Below are 24,358 nucleotides of genomic sequence, written 5' to 3' on the forward strand. Positions count from 1 at the left end.
TTTCAAAGGGGTTTACCCTTCCCTTTATATTTATGACACGCCCCCCAAATCTCAGCTAGGGTGAAACACTGGCTGGGATTTCTTCCTGGAGCTCTAGGAAAAACAGAGTTAATAAGACACATGCATCTCTAAATATACTACCAAGTACATAAAGACTAACAATATTTTCCACATCTCAAGGACGATTTTAACCAGTTGATTCTGGGAAACTTTCACGGGAGAGTGCATCAGCCACTTTGTTAGAAGCTCCTGAGATGTGTTGGACGTCGAAATCAAAATCTTGGAGAGCTAAACTCCACCGAAGAAGTTTTTTGTTAGTTTCCTTGACGGTGTGAAGCCACTTCAGTGCAGCATGGTCGGTTTGCAGGTGGAAACGCCGTCCCCAAACATATGGGCGTAGCTTTTCCAGAGCGTAGACAATGGCGTAACATTCCTTTTCAGTGACTGACCAGTTGCTTTCCCTCTCAGACAGTTTTTTGCTGAGAAACACTACAGGGTGGAATTCTTGATCAGGTCCTTTCTGCATTAAAACTGCTCCCACACCACGCTCGGACGCATCTGTGGTTACAAGGAACGGTTTGTCAAAGTCTGGGGCCCTTAGTACAGGGTCAGACATGAGTGTCGCTTTAAGCTTGTTAAAGGCCTTCTGACACTTTCCGGTCCACTGAACAGCATTTGGCTGTTTCTTTTTGGTTAGGTCTGTCAGTGGGGCAGCGATTTGGCTGTAGTGCGGTACAAATCGTCTGTAATAACCAGCCAAGCCTAAGAAGGATTGAACCTGTTTCTTTGACTTTGGGACAGGCCACTTTTGGATAGCATCCACTTTGGCCTGTAGGGGGCTGATAGTTCCTTGACCCACCTGGTGTCCAAGGTAAGTCACTCTGTTTAGGCCTATTTGACACTTCTTGGCCTTAACAGTTAGTCCTGCCTCCCTTATGCGCTCAAGGACTTTTTGTAGATGTTCCAGGTGGTCTGCCCAGGAATCCGAAAATATGGCCACATCGTCAAGGTAGGCGACTGCATATTCTCCTAATCCCGCTAGGAGACCATCTACAAGTCTTTGGAAAGTGGCGGGTGCATTTCGCAGCCCGAAAGGGAGTACATTAAATTCATACAGCCCGAGATGTGTGATGAAGGCTGACCTTTCCTTGGCAGATTCATCTAGCGGTACCTGCCAGTACCCCTTGGTTAAGTCCAAGGTAGAGATGAACTGGGCCCGTCCCAGTTTCTCTAATAGTTCATCTGTGCGTGGCATTGGATAGTTGTCTGGGCGAGTTACAGCATTTAGCTTACGGTAGTCCACGCAAAAACGTATTTCCCCATCTGGTTTGGGAACTAGAACCACTGGAGATGCCCATGCACTTTCAGAGGGGCGGATTACCCCCATCTGTAACATATCCTGGATCTCCCGTTCTATAGCAGTTTTAGCTTGAGGAGACACCCGGTAAGGTTGGACCCTAATTGGGTGAGCATTACCTGTGTCAATGGAGTGGTATGCCCGTTCAGTAAATCCTGGGGTGGCTGAGAACGTTGGCGCGTAGCTAGTGCACAGCTCCTGGATCTGCTGTCGCTGCATACGCCCAAGGGTCATGGAGAGGTTCACCTCTTCCACACCACCACCACATTTCCCTTCGTAGTACACACCTTCAGGCCACTCAGCGTCGTCTCCTCCCTGGGCTGTAAACTGACAAACCTTTAATTCTCTGGAATAAAAGGGCTTTAGAGAATTAATATGGTACACCTTAGGCTTTCGGTTGGAGGTGGGGAATGCTATGAGATAATTAACAGCTCCCAGGCGCTCCTGGACCATGAATGGCCCTTCCCACGATGCTTCCATTTTATGGGCCTGGAGTGCCTTTAAGACCATGACCTGGTCTCCTACTTTGAAGGAACGCTCTCTGGCATGTTTATCATACCAGGCTTTTTGCTCTTTTTGAGCATCCTGTAAGTTTTCTCTAGCAAGGGCTAAAGAGGTTCGGAGGGTGTTTTGTAGGTTGGTTACAAAGTCCAGAATGTTAGTTCCTGGAGACGGTGTAAATCCCTCCCATTGCTGCTTCACCAACTGCAATGGCCCCTTAACCTCACGGCCATATACAAGTTCAAATGGGGAAAACCCTAAACTGGGATGTGGTACAGCTCTGTAGGCAAAGAGCAACTGCTGCAACACTAGGTCCCAATCATTGGAGTGCTCATTTACAAATTTACGTATCATGGCCCCCAAAGTTCCATTAAACTTCTCCACCATGCCATTTGTTTGATGGTGGTAAGGAGTGGCAACCAAGTGATTTACCCCATGAGCTTCCCAAAGGTTTTTCATAGTTCCTGCCAGGAAATTAGTCCCTGCATCGGTGAGGATGTCGGAGGGCCAACCTACCCTGGCAAAAATGTCTGCTAGTGCCTGGCACACACTTTTAGCCCTGGTGTTGCTTAGAGCTACTGCTTCTGGCCATCGGGTGGCAAAATCCATGAAAGTCAGTATGTACTGCTTTCCTCTGGGTGTCTTTTTCAGAAAAGGACCCAGAATATCCACAGCTACTCGCTGAAATGGAACTTCAATGATGGGGAGGGGTTGTAGAGGGGCTTTGACCTGGTCTTGGGGTTTTCCCACTCTTTGGCACACCTCACAAGACTGGACATAGGTAGAAACATCCTTGCCCATTCCCTCCCAGTGGAATGACCCCCCCAAACGGTCTTTGGTCCTGTTCACCCCAGCATGGCCACTAGGGTGATCATGGGCTAAGCTCAAGAGCTTGGCCCGGTATTTAGTTGGAACTACCAACGGTCTCTGAGGATGCCAGTCTTCCTGGTGTCCACCAGAAAGAGTTTCCTTGTATAAAAGTCCTCTTTCTATAACAAACCTGGATCGATTAGAAGAGCTGAGAGGCGGTGGGTTGCTCCATGCCGCCGTCCAAGCTCTCTGGAGGCTTTCATCTGCTTCCTGTTCGGTCTGGAACTGTTCCCTTGATGCTGGAGACATCAGTTCCTCATGGGATTGTGGACTTAGGCTTGGTCCCTCTGGAAGCGATGTAGGGGATGGAGCTGTTTCTGTTGACTGTGAACCGCTCTCCGCTGGTGCACTATGTTGGGATTCAGGCTCCGGCTGAGCCTCTTGGGTCGGGTTATCGGCTGCTGCCAGTTCAGGTTCGGTGGGGCCCTCTGTTGTTGAGGTTGCAAGTACTGGATTCAGTGCTGACACGGGGTCTGGTGTTGGTTGTTCGGCTGGTTCCGGTTCTGGGACTGGTTCCGTCTGGGTCTCTGGGACTGGATCCACTACTGCTGTTGCAGACATTGGCCTGGGGTCCAGGTCCATCACCTCTGACTGGGTCCTGATAGAAGTTTCTGGAACAGAGCTAGGCCTCACGGCTTGTTTAGCCTGGCTGCGGGTGACCATTCCCACCCTCTTGGCCTGCTTCACATGATTGGCCAAGTCTTCCCCCAACAGCATGGGGATGGGATAATCATCATAGACTGCCAAAGTCCACATTCCTGACCAGCCCTTGTACTGGACAGGCAACTTGGCTGTAGGCAAATTGAAAGAGTTGGACTTGAAGGGTTGAATCGTCACTTGGATCTCTGGGTTGATTAAATTGGGGTCCACTAAGGAAGCATGGATAGCTGACACTTGTGCTCCGGTGTCCCTCCACGCGGTGACCTTCTTCCCGCCCACACTCACAGTTTCCCTCCGCTCCAAGGGTATCTGGGAGGTATCTGGGCCTGTGGACCTCTGGTGTGATTCCGGTGCAATGAACTGTAATCTGTTGGGGTTCTTGGGGCAGTTGGCCTTTACATGCCCCAGCTCGTTACACTTAAAACATCGTCCAGCTGACGGGTCACTGGGGCGAGGAGGGTTGCTGGAGAACGGGGTGGTGGGACGATAAGGGGTCTGGAGGGTTCTTTGGGAGGTAGGTGGGGCTTTGGGCGGCCCCCGGTAATAGGGTGTGGTCTGGGGTGGTCCCTTCTGGTCTCCACTCCAACTGCGACCAGTTTTCTTCTTCTCTGCCACCTCCACCCATCTGGCTCCAATCTCTCCTGCCTCAATTACAGTTTTGGGTTTCCCATCTAGGATGTATCTTTCTATTTCCTCAGGAACACCCTCTAAGAATTGTTCCATTTGCATTAGGAAGGGCAAATTTACTGGAGATTCAACACTTGCTCCTGATATCCAGGCATCCCAATGTTTCACAATGTGGTAGGCATGTCGGGTAAATGACATGTCTGGTTTCCACCTTAGGGCTCTGAACCTCCGACGAGACTGCTCGGGTGTTATCCCCATTCTGACTCTCGCCTTGGATTTAAACAGTTCATACTTGTTCATGTGTTCTTTAGGCATTTCAGCTGCCACCTCAGCTAAGGGTCCACTGAGCTGCGGCCTCAGCTCTACCATGTATTGGTCAGTAGAGATGTTGTACCCAAGGCAGGCCCTTTCAAAGTTTTCTAAGAAGGCCTCAGTATCATCACCTGCCTTGTAGGTGGGGAACTTTCTGGGATGGGAAGTGGTACCTGGAGAAGGATTGCTAGGGTTTGTTGGTATATTCTGCTGGGCCTTTATCCTCTCCACCTCCTCCACATGCTTCCTCTCTTTTTCCTTCTCCTCCTCCACATGCTTCCTCTCTTTTTCCTTCTCCTCCTCCACATGCTTCCTCTCTTTTTCCTTCTCCTCCTCCACATGCTTCCTTGCCTCCATTTCCCTCTTGTGGGCAGCCTCCTGTACCTCCTTCTCCAGCCGCATGAGTTCTATCTGTCTTTCATGTTCCCTTTGTCTTTCCTCAGCCTGAAATTTGGCTAATTCCAGCTGTAGTTGAGCTGAGGATTTGGTCATTCTAACCTCTCTGTTTTTAACTAACTTTACACCTGAGGTTTAGAAATAAACAAACAAAACTTGGCTGTAAAATTTTGCTGTGCTGCAATAGAATACCTATTCTCTGATAGTGATTGTCAGCCTACAGAAAAAGACAATTCCCTTGTCTCTGCTCTGGGCCCAAATTAAAGCAAAAAACCTCCAACTGCTTGGAAACCTGCTTACCCAGCCCAAAGAAAAAGCAAATGGGTAGAACACACACCCCCTATTTACTTTTAGGAAGAAAAGAAAAAAAACCCTCTGGATTGGAAGATTTCCCTGCAGGAGTTAAGTACCCTGCCTCCGGGCAAAAAAAACCTGCAATTCACAAGATAATCCCCTTTTGTCTCTGCTTGGCCACAAAGCAGAGAGAAACCAAGCTGCTTTCAGTTTCAAAGCTGCTTTCTGGACTTTCTTTCCAAAGAAAAAAAAATTTTCCTTTTTAAAATCTGTATTTCTAGTTCAAAAAATCTCAACTGGATCTCAGAATGATTTCAGGTTAATCCCACCACTGTGCCACCATGTCAAGGTTCCTCCCCCACTCTGAACTCTAGGGTACAGATGTGGGGACCTGCATGAAAAACCTCCTAAGCTTATCTTTACCAGCTTAGGTCAAAACTTCCCCAAGGTACAAAATATTACACCCGTTATCCTTGGAATGGCCGCTACCACCACCAAACTAATACTGGTTACTGGGGAAGAGCTGTTTGGACGCGTCTTTCCCCCCAAAATACTTCCCAAAACCTTGCACCCCACTTCCTGGACAAGGTTTAGTAAAAAGCCTCACCAATTTGCCTAGGTGACTACAGACCCAGACCCTTGGATCTTAAGAACAATGAACAATCCTCCCAACACTTGCACCCCCCCTGTCCTGGGAAATGTTGGATAAAAAGCCTCACCAATTTGCATAGGTGACCACAGACCCAAACCCTTGGATCTGAGAACTATGAAAAAGCATTCAGTTTTTACAAGAAGACTTTTAATAAAAAATAGAAGTAAATAGAAATAAAGAAATCCCCCCTGTAAAATCAGGATGGTAGATATCTTACAGGGTAATTAGATTCAAAAACATAGAGAACCCCTCTAGGCAAAACCTTAAGTTACAAAAAAGATACACAGACAGAAATAGTTATTCTATTCAGCACAATGCTTTTCTCAGCCATTTAAAGAAATCATAATCTAACACATACCTAGCTAGATTACTTACTAAAAGTTCTAAGACTCCATTCCTGGTCTGTCCCTGGCAAAGAGCAGCACACAGACAGACACAAACCCTTTGTTTGTCTCCCTCCTCCCAGCTTTTGAAAGTATCTTGTCTCCTCATTGGTCATTTTGGTCAGGTGCCAGCGAGGTTACCTTTAGCTTCTTAACCCTTTACAGGTGAGAGGAGCTTTCCCCTGGCCAGGAGGGATTTCAAAGGGGTTTACCCTTCCCTTTATATTTATGACAGGGGCATAAATCTTTGCAGCATTGTGGTCTATAGTAGAAAACTCAGTTGCTCAGTCCCATTGCTTATCTTTGGTGTTCCTTTAGTCAATACTATAATGTCTAGACTTCACAAGGCTCAATTAACCATGGCCTTGGAACATTAACTCAGAGTGTCTTTGATAAACTGTACGTATGCATGTTTCATTGTACCTGTTGTTTTAACAAAGTTATTTTATTTTAAAATAATATTTTATTTATTTATTTATTTATTTATTTCAGAGTAATACACTGAAATATTATTTCAGCATCAACACCATGTTCCCTTTTAAAATGAAGTTGTTTGATGTATGACTTTTTGCCCATGGCCAGCTAAATGTTTTCATCACTGCAAGCATAAATATTAGAATATTTTAAGTGTATCAGTGATTTTTTCCCCTCATGCTAACAAGAAATCATATAAAATTCAGATGACAAAAATATTTGTATATTTGTTTTTACAGTCTTTATACGGTGCTGCAGTTTCTACTACTCCAGAATTACCTCTCTTCTATACTCCTGTTGATTTGGTAGACATCAGTGTAGAAGTGGCTAGACTGAAGTTTCCAAATCCCTTCGGTCTTGCCAGTGCAACTCCAACGACTAGTTCCCCAATGATTCGAAGAGCATTTGAAGCAGGATGGGGATTTGCTCTGACCAAAACATTCTCTCTCGATAAGGTAAGGAAATATTTTAAGGCGTATGTAATTTCATGGTATGTTCTAGTCATGATCTAAAAGTTTTGAGAATATAAATAAGTATTAGATCCAGTCAGCTAAAAAGCTTTTAGGGGTCTATTAATATTCTACATACTTTTCCAGGGCTACTATTAACTCAGTTATTTGCTTCTGGCAGTACCCATCGAGTGCTACGTGCTGTAGACTCCAAACAAGGCACAGCCTCCATTCCAAAGCATTCCCAGTCTAAAAGAGACAAAATGAACAGATAGACAAAGTATAGCAGGAGAGGGTTCTGATTGCTTAATCAAGGGGGAGGTTGGCCTCCTTTTGATAAAACAATGTTTGATAACAATTTGTTTCCATTTTGCTGATAATACATATAGACTATCCCCACTTAACCCCCAGCCTTTCCATTACTAGTCAGGTAGTTCCTTTTAGGAATCATAATGGAAATAGGTTTTCAGGCAGGATTTGAAATGAACAGCTCACAAAGACCTTTCCACATGTAAGAGCTATCAGGAGGCAGTCAAAGAAATTACTGTGTGAGCAATGGATTTAGGTATCTATGTAGATGTTGGAATCACTAGGGGAGTTTAGGAATGGTAGCAATATAAGACAGGACAGAAAGATAGGGAAGAGCAAGGCTTTACTGAAGGCCTGGAATGCACGGACAAGAAGCTTGAATATGAAGCAGTAGGAGAGCAGAAGCTAGTGTAAGATGAGGTCAGAGTGATGGCCAAAGAAGATGATCTTAATGGCAGTATTTTGTACATATTGGCAGTGGGTTCAATGGGTGTTAGGCTAAGAGAAGGAGGAGGTTGTAGCAATCAAAATGAGAAACTGAGGGACTGAGCAAGAATTTTAACTGTAAACACTGAAAGAAAAATACAAATCTTAGAAATGTTTTGGAGGAAGAGGCAACAAGTTTTGTACATGGCTTGACTGTGTGGGGAAACGAAGAGGGAGGAGTCAAAGATGAACCCCAAGTTGCAGGTCTGAGTAATATGGAGCATGATTGTGGTGTTGAAAAGCAACAGAGAATAGGATGGACTTGAAGAGAGCTTGGAGGAAACATAAGGAGCTCAGCTTTGGCCATGTTAAGTTTCCTATGGCAGTGAGAAGATGTCAATGAGGCAGCTGAGATGCAGAATTGGATGGATGGGGACTTATCAAGAGGAAAGAGGCAAATTTGTGAGGCATCTCTGTAGAGATGGTAGTTGAAGTAATATGAGTAAATGAGATCATCCAGAGAGAGTGTAAAGTGAGAAGAGAAAGGGAGTAGCAAGAGTGTCCTTACAAAATATGTGTGGCCAAAATTTGATCTCAGTCATACAACCAAGATGAGGTAACTCCACAGAAGTCATTGCTACTCTGGATTTATACCTAAGTAATGGAAATCCAGAACTGTCCCATTGAGTACAACACAAGCAGAAATTTTTCTTATTGAAACATTTTAAGGGAAGAGGTTTAATTGAAGCATCCCCTGCCATCAGTATTTGCACAGAACTCCCTGTTAATTTCAGTTAATTGAGTGTCTAAGTTGATGGCAGGATCCAGCCAAAACTGAGAATTGTTTATTAATCACATATGCCTACAGCTATGTTACCTTGCACTGTGACTATATCAGATCTCATAAGTTAAGCAGGTGTGAGCTAGGTTAGTATTTGGGTAGGCTTCTTTGGAGGAATATACGTTACAGGAAGTATTGTTGGCCTTTCACTACGTGGCACTTTTGTCAGAGTCAGTACTGAACCAGTGACTTATCATGGGCTCCAGTAGTCAGTGCGCTACCAGAGGTGAGGCTTTTGCTTGATGTCTTTCAGATCAGATGTTCAGTAAAACCAAGGTTCTGAAAGTAGTCATTATTATTTTATGGTATTATTTTAATATAAGAGAAAAGGAGGTTGGGCAAAGTGCCCTTGACTCATTCAAACTTGGATTATTACAGTCTGCCTAGGTAAATTTTCCTGGGAGTCTTAGTTGGATATAGTGTTATTCATTTCTGGCCCTAAACTCTGGAGTAGCATTGCTGTGTTCTATAGAACAACTGTCATGACCCACCCAAGAGCTGACTGACGTGATTTTTATACCATTATACTCTTGACAACGCCTCCCAGAGGTGTTGAGCCTTAATGTATATGATGTGCTTTGAGATACAGAGATGTTAGGTGCAAAAAGAAATGCAATTGTTTCTGTTTATGTAAACAACAAAATATTAATACTATTAAAATACTAAAAATATTTCAAATAGGAAGACAAGTTCAGTGAGGTGCAACAGTTCTTATTTCAACAATGAGTATTACACAGAGATTCTCAGTCTAACACTGGAACAAATAATCACAATTTAGTCTGGAATAATATAGGTCAGTATAATGTACAATTGTATTTGATCTGTTTAGTTAGCTTCTGATTACACTGATATAAATCCTGTGCAATACTCAGAAGGGAGCTGGAAACTCTTGGCCTGTAGAACAAGGGTAAGTGGAGGTTATGTATGGGCACAAGTAAAACTGTGTGTTAGTCCTCTGCATGGAGTGGAAGACTCAGACTTGGCTTTGTGCGCCAATTTACTTACTCTTATACATGCTGGGTAATAGGGAGTTGGCTGGTGGCAGAGTGTTGGCATGTCCAAGAAGACATGGGCTTAAGCATTATCTTCAGAAAGCAAATAAAATCAGCTTTACCTGGCATTTACATACAATGCTCTGCACCTGCCCTATACAGGCTCAACCCTATAATATTTATTTTTATATACAGTAAAGGTAAATCAACTCTGGAATAAAAGACCCGTGGCGTAGTCACCGATGGCCCTGCTCAACTGACTCAGGCTTGAGGGGCTCAGGCTGCAAGGCATCACATTTAGACATTCAGGTTTGGGCTGGAGCCCAGGCTCTGGGACCCTCCCGTCTTGCAGAGTCCCACAGCTTGGGCTCCAGCTTGAGCACAAACATTTACGCCGCAATTTTACAGCCCCACAGCCGGAGCCCCATGAGCCTGAGTCAGCTGACCCAAGTTAGCCATGGGTGTTCAATTGTTTGGACACACTCTCAAGAGCCAAGCATAAAATAGCCTCTGGGGCTATGAGAGTTCTGCGGCAGCAAAAATGGTTCGCTCTTGCAAAATCTATGTACCTCTTAGTAGTGACTATATAATGCAATTCCAGCATTATGTGGCTGCCAGTGACTTCCCCTGTATCAGAGATATAGCCTGTGTGCCAGCACCTGGAAAGGACAGTTGTGTCTTTTGGTATTTAGTAAAAATGGGTGAGGGGAGGCAGATTCCCTGACCAATAGCTAGGGAAGAATATGTAAAGAAATCACACAGCCCAACCATAGAGTTTCCCAAGTTGACAACTGTCATGGAATGCAGTCAGAGAGAAGAACAGGGTGACAGAGACAGAGATGGAAAAAGAGTACAGTTGCATCTGAAGCCTTCGCCCCAGAAGGAGGGAGAAGACATGAGCCAAGATGAAGACTTGAAGCACTTAGTAGGCAAGGGCCTCAATTTACCTAAGCTTTACTTTCTCTGCAAGCAGCACATCAACTCACCAGCATGGGGTGCTGCTTCTTTTTTCCTTTCGGTTTGACTTTGTGCAGAAGGCCAGTGTAGACAGACACTCCAAACAGGTCGCACCAATAAATGTGACTGTCCAAGTCTTGGGCAGCCCAGAAGAATGGGTGTAAATTTTTTTTTTTGGCCAGAATTCCATTCGAGAACACCAGGGCAGCCAGTCCTACAACCAGTGGGAGCCAGCCTAGGTTTCTGTATCCCCTCTTACCCAAGGATTTTTGGACAGCAGATCTGCAGACATGATGCCACAGATGATGCTTCTGTTCCTCCAAACCCAGAACTGCTCTTGCCTCTCCCCTACAGTACCCCATGTGCCACAGAGAGCTGCAGCACTACTCCATGTCGTGTAGCATTAGGTCTCTCCCCAAACACTCACCCCCCATGCAGCAGAGCCACAGTAGTTCCACTATGCCTAGGACCTTCTGTTTGTGATGTGTAGGATTCAGCCCTATGTGTATCATTAGATGTTTTCTTCTGCAGTACTGCATTATAATTGTACCATACAGATGATCTAATGTAAGTCATATCTGAAATTCTCTCAGAACATTTATGTGCTTAAATACATGCTATGGTAAATATTTTAGAAGGTACGTGTTATTACAGTGTAAAACAGATGTTAATTATAAATTATTGGATTGTGATATATAAATATATGTATCTAAATGTAAAATTTGTGGATTTTAAGTTTACAAAATCAAAGTACAGTATATCTGTGGATATCTGTACTAATTAATATCAAGTAGCTCTGATCTTTTAAAGAAACAGGGATCACTAATTCTAAAGCAGATTCTCACTGGGCAAGGAAAACAGCAGAGAACAAATATGCACCTTTAAGCACACTCTCTTCCTTGTCCAGCTATACCGAAAGAAGGACAGGACACACTTGATATGGATTTAATCAGGCCGCAACTTTATTATTAGCTGTCTGGGACTGCCCAGCAGATAAAAGTGTACAGTGCAGGTAAACCCTGTTTATCTTGTAATTACCCTGGGGTGGAGAGATTCCACCGGCTCCCCCTCTTTTTTCCATTCAGGTCCCTCCAGCAAATCCATTGCTGGGACCTTACCATCCACCCCCCACCCTCGTAGGAGGGGTAAGGTGGGCTATAAGAAATGGGGAGTTCAACTATAGGAGCCCCAAACCCCACACCATTTCCGTTCCTTTAATCAGCATCTCCTTTTAAAGTCTTTTATCTGCACTGGACATCCACCCCACATTCACCAAATAAGTTGTGACATATAGCCTACCACCTTTTGTGCTCACCATAATAGGTGTTCCCTAACACCTGCTGTGGGGAAGGTGAAAAACCCCCACACCACTGAAGCCAATATGGGGGTGAGGGAAAAAATTCCTTCCCAGCCCCGCTAAAAAGGAGCGTCTAGCACAATGCCCCTAGCAGGTTCAAACCAGTGGTACAAGTAAAACCCATGTCTTACCGGTATGGGGGGAGAAGGGGATGCACCAGCTAAGGGGTGCACATGACCTCCCTACGTGACCCTCCATGTGACTCCTCACTGCCCCCCCCAGCCTGGGGCCCCCATGCTCTTTCAGTCCCCTCTCCACATCCCCCCCATGTTACCTGGGGAGACAGGGCTGGGGGAGGTGAGCCGGGGGGGGCGGGGGAGTACAGCCATCGGAGGAGCTGCTGGCATTCTGCTCCTTTCCCTGCTGCCCCTCCCAGCGGGGAAAGGAACAGAACCCCCAGCCCTCTCCTCTGGCCGGGCTGCTGCTGTGTGTTTCCAGCCTACTTGCACTGCTGGTTCATACCCACCAGATAATCACACCTCAAGAGGAGGGAGGGTGGGTGCTGCCTTGCCTGCTGCGTGGAGAAAGGGGTTGCCAACGCCCAAGCTTGCACCTTTAAAGCCTTCCACCCTTACGTTCCAAGGGGGTGAGTCAGTGCTTCAAAGCTGACCAACACCACCTCTTTGCCGCAGTTTCTGACTTTGTTCTCCCCCCACCCCCATAAAGCACTACTGTCTTCCTCAGCGGGCCTGGACAACGGCCCCCCTGCTTTCAGTGCAGGGCGGTCATTCTCCTCTCTTTCCCCCCAACTTCCTTCCTTCCCTGAGGTATTGCTGAAATACTATTTTTGTCTTATTCAGAGCTTCTGTGCTTCGAAGTTACTATGTATAAATTTGGTTGGTAAGAAATTAAAGGAAAAAGGTGGAGGGAAGGATAAGATAAAATAAAGTCCACAAAAAGAATTGAGTTACTAGTAAACCTATTTAAAATATGTTTACCTATATTCATAGACCAATCATTACTACTTTCAGAACCATTTCTGAAAAGCAGATAGCTACCTGCAATGGGAGAAATCTCTTAGCTTAATTAAAAAGAGTATCATCTGGTGATAATTCTTAAAATGATATATTGGAATTTGTTTGTTTTTTCTATCTGGATATTGCACCATACATAGAAATGGAATTTCTCTTAACTCAAAATCTATAGTCAGAAAATTTATACAAGACTGTTCTTTAATTAATTTTTTTAAAATGAAAATTTGAGACATCTGCTGCTGTTTCTACGTTAGAGTTCATTTTTAATATATTCTATTGAAGAATTTGTATCAAAATTTGTAATCTTTTAAAACTATGGATTCAGTTGTGGTTTCCTCACTTCACTGTATAACTAAAGGAGCAAGAGAAAAAAACAGAAGTGGAATGGCAGAATGTTTGCTTTGATTTTTAGATGCTTCCTTCACTTGTAAAAATTTAATTCTGATTAATCGGCGACATCTGTCTTTACTCTGTTGTGACATGCATTGATTTGTGATGCTGTTGCTTTCAATAACCTAGAAGCAGTTGCCTTTATGAGGGGTACCAGCAGAAATAAATGTGTAGACTAACTTCATTCTGAACCTCCACTATTTTTTTAATTTGTATGCTGCAGGTTGCATTGCCAGTTTTAAAAACAGACTAATGATTAAAAGTGAATTAAATTTCAACTAAAACATTATATTGCAAAAAAGTATTTGCTCCTCAATTTATATCTGTACAATACATAGTAATAAATTCTACACTATATTTTCACAAACCATATCTAAATGAAGGATGTTGTATATTGTGCATTAATTTGACCCAAAAGTACTACATTTCTGCATGCTGTTATTACAACACACTGATTCATGCTTCAGCTAGTTGAGTGTGTGTACATTTGTACTCCATTTACCTCTATAATTATAGGTGGTAAAATTGTGTTACAGTGACATATTGTTTTCCATACCATTAGTATTTCACTGAAGTGAACCTGTGTTTTATATATATATATATATATATTTGAATGATATTACAACACAATCCTTTTGATTAAAGTAGTTATATATATGGTGCCAAGCCAGAAAACTATTTAAGATGTATTAAAATGCAGAACCTTGACATTTGAAATTCTGAAGTTCTTAATATGACAAAGGTTATTCTGTGGAGTTTTGCTATAATATGAAATATTAATATTTCACAATACAGTTTTGATGAAGTACAATTTACCTAGCTTGCATATGATAAAGAAATTAAATGCTTACCAAGGGAGTTCAGCAAGAATTAGAGCCCTGCCTGAACATCTGCTTGAAATTTTATTATCCTGTCCTACTGACAGCATCACTCCCTCGTTGTTTTTCTAGATTGACAGCTGAATATTGCATTGATTTCTACAGCAAATATGTTTAGGTGAACTGTGTTTCCTTTTTTAGGAATTTAGAACTTGCTTTTGATTTTCATCCTATAATTTTTTTATATGCTCCTGACATTTGTAGATGCCAGATTGAGGTCTAGTATGCTGTAGCGAAGATAGACCATTGACTTGCTGTGAAATGCCAGTTGATATCTCAGTAAACAGAAATATTACTATTCTTTATTGTGTGGCCTGTATGGGCTTTCTTTGGGGAGACAAATGATCAGATTGTTAATGTCAAATATAAAAAAGATGGTTTGCCTTTCTACTAAATAACATCAAGAGCAACTTTTATTAACTACATTCTTGAACAAAAAAAAAAGCATTTTACAGGATTTCTTAGCACATGCAGCTTGCCTGTGACTTGAATTATTTATTGTTTTACAAATGCTCTACTGATTCTGAAAATATAAACTGTGAATTTGAGAAGAGTTGCAATGAGAAATATCGCATTCTATGGCTGACTGACTGATATTTAGATTTAGATGTTTAAAGTATATCAAAGATTAACAAATGAAGTAAAAATTATCCTGGGGACATAAAATAATATGCAGTTATTATTAAAAAACCCACTATGTCAAAAAGAGTCTATTTAACTTGTATATTTAAATAGAGAAGTGTTACTCAGTTACAAAGAGAAGGCATTCATGCTGAAAATCTGAGCAAAAGGCAGGAAAAAAAGTCTTTCGCATAATCTTTCAGTACCTCATTTTCCTGGTACAATCAGTTTAAGGGCCAAATTCTCTGCTGTGCCTAGCTTTAGCCCAGCCCTGTCAGAGTTTACAGTAACTTTTTAAAGCATGTTAGAGGCTGTTCTCAACTCTGACAACTTAACTGCTGCAAAGATCATAGTGCCAGCTGAGGAATGCCAGAGTGCTCTGCATTCCGACTAGTGCCACACCCTCTCCCCCCTACCCCTCTTACACCAGGGGTTGCTGGGGCATGGCATAAAGGCCAGCTAGGTCACCTCTAGACCCATTGGGATGTAAGAGGATGTAGCCTGTATCATGCATACTTTCAGCAGCACAATGGAAGTAGAGGGACCAGGGAATCTATCTGTGAATATTTAGTGTATTGGGTACTTAAGAGGGAGGGGGAACCTAAATTCATCCCTGGTGTAACTCCACTGAAGTCTTCCTCCCTGAGCAGGTGTAAGTATTGATCCTATCTTTGAAGTCAGTGGAAGGGGGGTGAGTATAGCCCCATATTTGTAAGGATAATTTTTGCCATTAATGAGTCAGATTATATTGTCTACCATTTTGAAGTACTGAAGATGTTGGAATATGTTTGTAAAAAAAGCAGAATTCAGAAGTCTTTTAAAGAAAAGAAAAATCCCCATTTGTAGAATGGATTTCTCATGGTGGCATTTACAGTTTTAGGAACACAAATAGCCACATCCTGGTGATTTTGTAATATTTTTCCAACTGCTGGACAATGGGATGCCCAGAGCACAAAACCCAAAGCACAAAACCCACAGAGAGGAGCTCTGCTATTCCCACAGGAAGATGCACAGCTCCATGACAACTCTGCAACGGAACACAGAGTGGGATGTGGCATGACAGGGTTATGGTCAGTGAATCTGCACACATCATAGCTCCACAAGCCCAGATTCCTACAAGGAGTGGGATGCCAGGCTGCATAACCTGTTCGCCTTTCTCTTCTCCCCCCGCCCCCTGAACCTGAAGTAGCAGCCTAACCCTGTGTGCTGGTTACTGTAAATTGGGACTGAAGATTCAGTCCCTCAGCCCTGTGCATTTTGAGCACATTTTTCTTTTTCGCAGGTTTTGAACCAAAAAGCCCAAATGCCTGGCATGAAGATGACCTCCTCAAGGCTTCAAGCAAAACTGACTATCAGTGGCAAGCTATGTATATTTTTAAAAGTAGTGAACATTTTCCTGGATAATTTAGTTTTGAATAATGCTTTTTAGGTTATGTATTTTCTTTCATTTAATCAGTGGTGAAGGCCAATGGGCCAGATTCAACAGAGTTTTATTCACTTACGCAAAGTCTAAAACTTTGGCCCTTAAACTTCAATCTTGAAAACTTTTGGCAGCTTAGAAATCATACTACATTCTAATAGAAGAGTTCATACATTTGAATGAGACTGATTCTGCTCTCACTTACACTGGTGCAAATCAGGAGCTACTCTCGTGAAGTCCATGGAAATACATCTCTATAAAACCATTGTTATGAGAATCTAGTATTGAATGTGCTGTTAAATACGTCATCAATGCATAGGGTCCAGTCCTACCAGATACCTATTCTAAATACTCCCAATGACTTCAGTAGGAGTTTCATGTGAGTAACAATGCTGCGATCTGTCCTACATAATATATGACTGTCTGACATGGAAAATGTTCAATAAAGATGTGATTTAATAATTCAGTGGCATTAAGAACACATGTAAATCTTTACAGTTAGCGAAATCTTGGTTAAAAGTCCCAAGCATTTCCCAGCAACTTCCTTTTTTGCAAATCATCTCAAACTAAACAAGCTGTATAGTCTTGTATTACTTTTGTATAAAATAACTGATTCTTCCTCCAATGTATGCCACATTTTTTTCTAAAATGGTTACAGTAGGTCTGATTTACAGAAGTGCTGAGCACCCGCAGCTCCTGTTGACTTAATTTGGAGTGTTCAGCGCTTCTGAATATCAGGCACAGTTAAGGTGACCAGATAACAAGTGGGGAAAAATAAGGACACTTTTCTTTTTTTTTCTTTTTTTGGGGTGGTGGGGTGGGAGGAGCAGCAGGTATAGTTGCCTATATAAGACAAAGCCCCTAATATCAGGATGTCTGGTCACCCTAAGTCCAGTATCTTGAAAAACACAAATGTGTAACATACTTATATTAAATTTTGCAGATCACAGTTGATCAGCTACAGTAAATTCATATCCTCTAAGGAGACTTACAGCACTCTTGACAAAATCAGAAATAATATTCTATAACAAAGGATTTCAGTTAAAAATAGGGGCTCTACATATGTTAGAAATTGACAGGGCTCATTTCTGAAATTGACATATCTTTTTTATTTTCATTTTCTTACAAAAGTTCAGCATTTTGTTGAACTATTTTTTGTTTCTCTGTCTATATTGACATGTAGAGTTTTTCATGTCACAATTCATTCAAGCTTTTGCTTTTGGAGTAACCATTCTGCCTTTTATCAGAACCCTTGAGGTCTGTAGTTTTAGCCAGGATTTATATGGCCCTTACAAGATATGGAAGTTTTCACCAAACTTTTTTTTTAATCATTGTGTGCACCCTGCTTTTTCACCAGTTTGTTTAGGGTACTTTTTCCATTGTTTGTACATATCCACATTTTCATGTCCATATCAAGTCACCTATCCTGCAAATGCTTATGCACTTGCTTAACTTTAGACAAATGAGTAGTTCCATTGACTTAAAGTTAAGCAATTGTATAAGTGTTTACATGGCTATGGACTAACATTGTATTTTTACTTTGTATCATTTTAGCACTAAACTTAATTTAAAAATGATTTGTAATGTAAAAGTATTGGTCTCATTTTGATTGAATTATTTTTCTTTCCCTGCCATATTTTTTTCTTCACTCTCTTCTGGTCTGTTGCTTCCCTTCTCTTCTGGTCTTGCCTATTGCTTCTGTTTTTTAACAATATTTAACCTCCTACAGCTTTACTCTCTCTGCTGACCACAGAAAAGAAGGAAAAATAATTGAGTTGTGCGACAAAGGAGATGGCCTAGATGTTGCTATTAGCCATAGTCTCTTCTGCAAACTCTGCTACCCAAATTTTCCTTGTTTCATCCAGCCACTTTGAGACTACCATACCCATGGGCAGTCTGAGAACTTCCTTGCCATCCCATCAGATGTATTATGGAGAGAAAACATGTGCCCCCTAATTGAATGCACAGTACATTCCACACAGTGGAGCAGATCATGCCTGTTGGAATATTGTGCCAGTTTAGCTAAAGCTGTGATTTTAAACTGATTTATTCACAGTGGTTCAAAATCCTGTGTGGGTACACTGAACTCAAAGTAAACCTGGTGTATTGATTCAGTTTGCACTGGTAAATTTACAGGCATAAGCTAAACTGATGTAACTCGTTTTAAAACGATGTGTGTGTCCACACAGTGGTTTGCAGTGATTTAACTCAATCAGTTTTCACACCGATTTTATTGAAGTCAGTGCAGTTTGTGTGTGTAGACTAGGTGCTTTTCTGCAAATTTATGTCTTTCCTCTTAACTCTTGAGTAATTTCCCAAATGAATTAGGCTAAAGCAAATTAAGGCCACTTTAATTCTGAATGAGAGTGTCCATGTAGGGGTTTAATACTGTTTAACTAATTCACTTTTAATTCAGATCTTCAGCTAATTCAGATTAATTTTTCTGAATGTCCTCATGGAGACCAGCTTGCCCTGACTTCAATAAAATTGGTGTAAAAACTAATTTAGTTCAAGTCAGTTAAATCATATCAGTGTAAAAGCAGTGTAAGGCACAGGAAACTCAAGCCCTTGCTCTTCTACATTCTTTGCTGGCACACCTGATAGTGACATTGGTGGTTTTACTCCTGATTGTCATTAATGGAAGAGCAAAATGAAGTCCCATATTTTTAAATACCTGAAGCACTGTTTATGTTAAAATAACTATAGCTAAAGTAAAGTATTGTGTTAGTTCATTCTAAACAACATTTCCCACCAATCTTCAATTCTGATTTGCAACTTTCATTATATTTTATCAAAATATTAATATAATGTGGTCATGGATTCTGGAGTCTATCACACAGTCAATTTGTGTGGGATTTGCACGTGTAAATATGTATACCCCTTACCCCAGGTTCACAGCACTCATCCAAAATACTATAGTCATATCAAAATACAATTTATAATCCATAGAAGAAGGAAAAAACAATCTTAATGTTGCTTTAGCATGTGCATTTTGATTGTGTTTAATTACACTATCACATAAAATTTCTCAGATGTTACAATATAAGGACATACAACTTTAGATTCATGTTTGTAACACCTTGTCATTTTTGTTCCATTTATATCCATATTACTTATACTGATATCATTGTGTTATGCCCCAGTACATATCTATTGTCTGACTTTTTATATCACAAAGTTAATCTAACTACAAAGTACATCTTGCAATTCAGAGTATAAATATAAACATAAGTAAACATAAAACAGTAGGTACAAAACTAACTTAGCTACATATTTAGATACCATCTACCAAGAAATTTTCACTGTAACTCTATATTGTATATTTAATCTGTAGTAAATTGTGCAAGTACATTTTACTATGTATTTTTTTCTATAAATTACTGCCAATGCCTCTGTTTGTCTGGCTTCTGCTATAATTTAATGCACTATAAAGGGTTTTACATGAAATTATCACACTAAAGCATGCTATAAGTAAAAAAAACATAACAATGTTTCCCCAGTTTTTTATTTCAGCAGGTGGCCGTCTAGTACTAAAAAATTCAAGCTGGTAAACAGTTCAATAAATGGACAAGCTACATATTGATTTTTTCTCTAGTTATATAATATTATTCACTTCTTTTTGTCCAGAACTCTGTTGTACAGGTGTTTGAGAGTGCTAGAAACATGGTGGTGGTTGTGTATTGGAATGTGCAGAGTAGGGAAGGCTGTCACAGCAGTCAATAAGATCTGAGAGGTGTTGACTAATTGCCTGCTAATTACACAGTAAATTGTCTAATTAAGCTGATGGTTAATTAGGGTACGCTTGCACAGCAGTCTTGTGGAATTTTTGTCTGATGTCTGGGAAGCAGCTTGTGTAATTGGCAAACTGGTAAGGACTGGCAGAGAACATGACTAGAAAGCACACTGCCAGTAGATGACAGAATAAGGATGTATTTGAACAAGGGTTGTCAACGAGAGTTGTCATGTGAACACTGAGGGTTTTGTTAGCCTTCTACAGCTATATGGCAGTGGGCAAATTAAGAAATGTATCTAAAAACTCTGGAAGCTCTAAATAAAACAAGGCTTTTTTACTTTTAAGAAATATTAGTCGTTTGCTGTTTTCATGTTTTATCCAGTATGTAAGTTTATATATAACAATGTACAGTGTGCACGTTTATTAGATTTCCTTAAAACAATGTTAGTTAAGAATCAAAATAGATGAAAAAATATGCCGCAGTTACTTACACAAGTTTATTCACATTCTGTGCAATGTATTATAATAAAATGTTGTGGAGGGCCAACCATTAGAGTAAAACTAAATCATTTAAATAGACATTTGAACATTGGCATTGCATTGTTAGAATAAGAACATATCTTACTACTGTTTTTTACAAAATGATATGATTTTCAAGCTCATCGCTCATGCGTATGAGCTATGCATAAATATAGTATGGTTACTGAAACAGTCCATATTCCACCCTAACAGCCTTCTGATGAGATTTTAGTATTATGGTTACACAATATTCTTTATTTTAGAAAAAAACTACTTTTCAAAATTCTAGTTAAAGTGCTATGGCAAACCTGCCTGATTTTGCTTATACAGTGCTTTATTTGGCCTGATCCAAAGTCCATGGAAATCAATAGGTAACTTCTTGCGGGCTGAAATGTACATGCTGAGTTGAAGCCCCCAATTCAGAAAATCATTTAAGCCTGTGAGTCCCAATAAAATAAATGGGCGTACTGACATACTTAAAGTTAAGCACATGCTTAAGTGCTTTGCTATACCAGGGCCTTGGCATCATGCAAGATTGAGCCCTAATGCAGATTTAATTTACTCTTATGTATTAGCAAAAAATAAACAAACAAAACCCTTCATAGGCATCATGGGACTAAATGTAGAAAACCCAAACATTCTAAATTAAATTTTAAAAAGATATATAATTTCTTCAGAATAATTATTTGTATTTAGTAAAATTTAGCATGCCTAGTAATCATTTCATAGTCACAGCTATGAAATATGATCTTGAAGGTCCTCATCTATTCATTTTTGCATATACACAGTATATAATAATTCATACGAATAATTCTCCTTTCTGGAAGAGTGGAGTGGTTTATCTTCACTATGTATCATAGAGTAATAGAACAAATTCAGAAATTAACATGGCTGGTGAAACTATTGAATTTTCTTCAGTCAAAACCATGAGTTATATGTTACCTATCACCTGGCAAAAAAGATAATAATCAGGTAATAAAGTGTAATAATCAGGCTGGAGAAGACCCTAACGTTTTTATTGTAAGGGATTGGGTCATTGGAACGCCTTCCATTCTGTGACTGTTACTTCTCTTTCCCTGAATATGCGCAACTAGTGCTGTGGCTCTGTATTGCAAGCTTCCCTTGCAAAACTGTGGAATACTGTATAATTTTTTCCTTGGAAAAATATTTGAGCAAACTCATAGAATAATAGCAGAATTCCCATGGACCTATCCATCCATCCTCAGGGCTCTACACAGCTAATTCATGAGGTCAGCAACTCATTTCCTTTGAGGAGATGACACATGTAGGTTTCCTCTTTTGTCAGTTTTTGCACAGTAGAGGATGATACTTGAATTAGATTGTCTGATTCTTTGCATAAAATCAGAGAGAGGGTCAATTCTTTGATAAATCCGAAGGGTCCTGATAAGGGCACACCAGCAGGCAATAAAAGTTGATAACTCCTTTAAATCAAAAATCCTTTAAAAATATTATATATTTTATTTCTTCTCAAAATTGTGAACTGTATATTTTAAACAATCCTTAGTGTAGCGCATGATGAGAACTGGTTTCAAGACATGGTTCACTGGCAAATACAAAATATAAATTTAATTCTGGGCTGAACTGAAAATTATATTTTTGAATGTTTGTCAAATTATTAATTTGGATTGAACAAAACATTTCATTTGAAACAAACAAACAAAATGTTTCGTTTCAACTTAGAGCAATTATTTTTATATTTTTTTTTTAAAAAAGGAAATTTCCAAACAAAAAGTTGTTTCAAATTGAAAAATAATAATATTTTGTTTTGAAAATGTCAAAACAAACACTTACATTTTGGGAGAATTTTTTGTAAGTTTTTTTTTCTTCCAACCAAAACAATTAAGCAAAATCAACATGAATTCATGACATTTTTCAGTGTATTTGAATATGAATCCCCCCGCCGCCAAAAATCTTCACTCAGTTCTACTGGTTTCTTTCCTGTGTGAGAAGCCCTTCACCTTGGATGGTTTGTTAATAGTGGTAAGTCAAATTTTATCCCATCCCCAATTTCAAAAGCATTTTTTCTTAATTTTTCACAGGAAGTGTTCCTTCATGTGTATAAGAAACTATTTTTTAAATCTTTGATAGTAGAATGCCAGAGCTCACTCTGCCAGTTTGCCATCAGACTACAGAAACTGAAAGCGCACATTGCAATCATCGTATTTACTTTCATTTTCTCTAGTGTGGCACCAAATGGAGGTGTTGCTCATGCATTTCACTTTCTGAAGACAGAATAAGTGTTAAGAGGATAATTGTTCCTTTTTTGCATCTTTCAAAAGGAGCGTTTGGCATATTCTAGAATGAACCATGATTTAATAATTCATGGGAAGGCTGAGAAAGATGAAGCTGGTAATTCATGTAATATAGTTAATATATTATTTTTCAGTCTAAGAAACAAAACCCAACTGCAACATCAGCGTCTTTGAATAACAACAAAAAGTTATTTTGTAGCTGAATTGCTGCTTCTACAAAATGTGCAGTAACTCCTAATTTCTCTAGAAACCATTGCTAAAATTATTCATAGTTTTGCAAGCAGTTATTAAGTGCTCATCATTATATCGTTTATGCACTTAAATTGTTTAGATTGAAAGCAAAAAATTTCCCAAGTACCAATTAACAAATTTTCTCCCAGTGCAAAGTGCCTCACCTGTCTCCTTTCTTAACTATACCTCATCTTTAAATAGCATAGACAGAGAAACTCATGTCAGCAAATTGGCGTTCTCAGATGTGTATTGGGTAACTGCTTCTTTTCTTTGGGTGTGCCCTGCTGTGGGGTTCCATCTTGTCACCCTTCTTAAGGGATGTATCTGGGAATTAGAAGGAATAAGTAAAGAGACATGGTTTGAAATGTGTTCAATGTGCCAAAACTCATCTTCATACCTCTCAGCTGATTCAGCTGGAACAGTCCTTGCATTATTCAGTGTTTGGGGAAGACACGGGCATAGAAGACAGCAAGCTGGGTGAAATGCCAATCCAAACATGACAGAGGTGATGCTGGTTAGTTGAGAGAAATGTCTAGAGGGTATGTCACGAGAAAGATCAGCCCCTTTGACTGAGGGTGTGTGTCAATCAGTTGTGAATGAGGTTCACAATCTAGGGATGTAATTAGACTCCCCGCTGCTATTAGAAGATCAGGCAGCAGCCTCAGCTAGGATGGCTTTTTCAGCTTCTCACAGCCAGAAGACTGCATCTATTTCTTTTGGATGCGGACCTGACAACAGTCATCTATACATTTGTTATTTCAAGATTAGACTACTAATGGGAGTGACTTCTTAAATCTATCCAGGAACTGCAGCTGGTGCAGAATCTGCTGGCCTACTTGTTAAGCAGTGTATCAGTTTGTGAGCATATTCAAGCAATGTTCTCTGATCTGCACTGGCCTCCTACTGGTTTCCGGATTGATTTTGTGGTTTTATTTTAGTTTTACCTAGAAAGCCCTAAATAGCCTGCTTATCTAAGAGACCATCTTTCTCCTTGCCGCCACAGTTGTGGTCAGTGGATGCACAGTGCTAAAGTTCCAGTGGTGCAAAAGAGAGGGGAGCTGCTGGAGGGAATTTACCAGATGGCCCCACACCTTCAGAGTTCGTATTCCTTCACTTTGGTCCATAACAACCTGAGCATGTTAACCTTCAGAACATGCTGCAAGGTTCCTCTTTTTTCCTTAGTTCTCATGGAGTTTGGAAAAGGGTGATGCTGGAATTCTGGTGGGGGTTTTCTTGATGGGAATTATTATTATATTTAGTTGCTGCGAGGGGTAGTGCTTTTGGTAGGTCAATTGATGACTCTATTATGTATGAGTTTTACTTTTAAGAGTTTGTCATGGATGCCCAGAATCTGAAATGGGCATTCTTGTATGCAGTTAATACAAATCTCAATGAAAAAATTCTCTTCTCTGATTCTCATGGCATATTTTAACTGTGATGAACTGTTCTACATTCATAGATC

The 24,358-nt window shown here is 40.6% G+C and overlaps 1 protein-coding gene across 8 annotated transcripts in view; it reads left to right on the forward strand.

The window, feature by feature from the left end:
- DPYD (dihydropyrimidine dehydrogenase) overlaps nucleotides 1-24,358 on the forward strand; it is a 656,679-nt gene that overhangs the window by 420,172 nt on the left and 212,149 nt on the right. For all 8 annotated transcript variants that reach the window (XM_075131606.1, XM_075131602.1, XM_048859648.2 and 5 more), the window contains one exon: nucleotides 6,766-6,981. In XM_075131606.1, coding sequence (XP_074987707.1) covers nucleotides 6,766-6,981 — 216 coding nt within the window. The remainder of the gene's footprint in view (nucleotides 1-6,765; nucleotides 6,982-24,358) is intronic.

This window comes from Caretta caretta, chromosome 8 (assembly GCF_965140235.1).
Source record: "Caretta caretta isolate rCarCar2 chromosome 8, rCarCar1.hap1, whole genome shotgun sequence".
In the NCBI taxonomy this organism is placed as follows: Eukaryota; Metazoa; Chordata; order Testudines; family Cheloniidae; genus Caretta; species Caretta caretta.